Source organism: Crinia signifera, chromosome 12 (assembly GCF_055691185.1).
Source record: "Crinia signifera chromosome 12, ASM5569118v1, whole genome shotgun sequence".
Classification (NCBI taxonomy): Eukaryota; Metazoa; Chordata; class Amphibia; order Anura; family Myobatrachidae; genus Crinia; species Crinia signifera.
In genome coordinates this window covers 26890942-26893245 of record NC_139228.1, presented here as the reverse complement: position 1 = coordinate 26893245, position 2304 = coordinate 26890942, and the positions used below count along the sequence as shown (strand labels likewise).

General features: G+C 38.9%; 1 protein-coding gene across 1 annotated transcript; it reads left to right on the top strand.

Moving 5' to 3' along the window:
* The first annotated feature begins 203 nt into the window (after positions 1–203).
* On the top strand, positions 204–1151 carry LOC146049502 (olfactory receptor 12D1-like). Its single transcript, XM_083166045.1, has one exon. It carries the CDS (start codon positions 204–206, stop codon positions 1149–1151), a length of 948 nt encoding a protein of 315 aa, XP_083022171.1.
* Positions 1152–2304: the final 1153 nt, after the last annotated feature.

Here is a 2304-nt window from a genome sequence, read left to right as displayed (position 1 = left end):
TCTGAAGACTTTTGATCCTTCATACATTGTTTAACATATCTTAAATTACCTTTATTACATTATAGTTGGTCTACTATTTCTCTGAGTTTGGTCAATCCACAAAATCCAACTCTTAACTTTCTTTTGCATGTTTATAAAAGTATATACATTTTGTTTTCTTATTGACTCTTTCATATTTTTTCTTCAGAAACAATAGAAGATAAATGGAAGACACAAATAAAACATCTGTTAAAGAGTTCATACTTTTGGGCCTTACCAGCATCCCTCAGCTACAGATATTTCTCTTCATCTTATTTCTTATATTCTACCTTTTTAGCTTTGTTGGTAACCTATGTATAGTGGTAGTGATTGCTGCTGATCATGGTCTACATACTCCTATGTACTTTTTTTTGGGCAACCTCTCCTTCTTGGACTTTTTCTATGGAACTACTACAGTCCCAAAGATGCTGTCTGGTTTGCTTTTGGAGGACAAAAAGATATCTTTCTGGGCCTGCCTAGCCCAACTCCATTTCTTTCACTTCTTGGGAAGTACTGAAGCCATGCTTCTTACCTCAATGTCTTACGATAGATATGTTGCCATTTGTAACCCTTTAAGATACCAGGTTCTCATGGGTAGGACAGTGTATATTCAGTTGATCTTTTATTCCTGGCTAATGTCATTATTTTACGCATTGTCTCACACAGTTATGACATCCAGGTTGCCTTTCTGCAATTCAAACAAAGTAGCTCATTTTTTTTGTGATATTAAACCTCTTTTAAGGTTGGCATGCATGGACACACATGTAAATGAAGGCCTGGTGACCATCATCACTGGATCTGTGGCTCTTGGAACATTCATTTTAATTTTGATTTCATACATATTTATTACACTCCATCTCCAACACATTAGATCTGACCAAGGCAGGAATAAAGCAATCTCTACTTGCTCTTCTCACCTGACCGTGGTCCTTATATATTATGGAACTGGTTTCTGCACCTACTTGAGACCAGCTACTAAGAATACTCTAGCGCAGGATAGAATGACTGCCATCTTGTTTACAGTTATTACTCCAGCCTTAAATCCTATGATTTATACACTGCGGAACAAGGAAGTAAAGAGATCGCTTCGAGAAATGTTCTTAGAATGCAAACTTTTCAAACTGAAATACTAATATATAAAAGCAGTTGAACCGTAATAAGAAGATCATGCATCAGACAAATTCACTAAAAAATGAAACCATAAAGTGTTACTGGTGTAATATGTAATGTGCAGTTCTCAATCTCATAACCAGACATGTAGAAGTTATTTGCCAAGGTAAAAATTAGGTGCTAGTTGCCAAGTGTTTCCATGCTTTTAACTCAAATCAGTTTCTTGATATTATATACACAAAATAAAACTCAGAAACTAAGAGAGTAGTGCTAAAGAGGGCAACGGGTGAGTGCAGTCTCTATCACTCTGATCCCGGCAGCCATTTTGACATGCTACAGACTCAGTCTGCACACAGGCCGAGGGAGAGAGCCAGGTATTCTATTGATGCCCCTTTGGCTGCATAGAGGTCCTTGAGACTCATAACAGAGGTTCCCCCTGGCCTCTATAAGAGGTGGGCAGCATGTATTCATTCCTGTGCACCAGTATTTCATGCAGGGTTTGCTGGACTCAAAGCCCCCCCCCCCCCCAAGGTTCCCCCTGTACATTTGTAAATCTACTACAAGTCCCTCATACGCTGTCTAAGCATTATTCAGCAGCATCCCTGGTACTCAGTGGATTTTTTTCATTATTATAATCGGCAAAATTAACAAAAGGGTGTACTAAGTGATTCAGTGCGCACAACAGAAAATCCAAAAGCAGCTGTTTAACAGTTTTTAGGTGTCATTCAACAACACCTAAACATAGAATACAAGTGGAAGGGTGAAAAAACTGTTATAATAGCGCTAAAGGTGTTCCCAATAAACGAATCCTTATGTGAAAGTCACAAAGTCATGGGGTAATGTCATCAAAAAAGGTCCGCTGTATGGATTCCTGAGATTGAATCCTCCAATGATTATGCTCTCACGAGGCAGATCAACATAAAGGAGGAAACAAAAATAGCAAAATAGTGCATAACGTTTAAAACATAACAGCTTTTAATATGAGTTTGCACTTACAATTGAGCAGATTAAAAAGGCATATAACGAAAACGCTCAGGGCACACTGTGTTGCAGGAACAGTCCAAAGGTTCAGTCAATCCCAAACAGTTTCCGGATACTGAAAGGGGTCAGAGCCGTGGATCCCGTCAGTGGATGCCGTCGGAGCGGTGATGATTAAAAGGCAAGACACGCCAAATG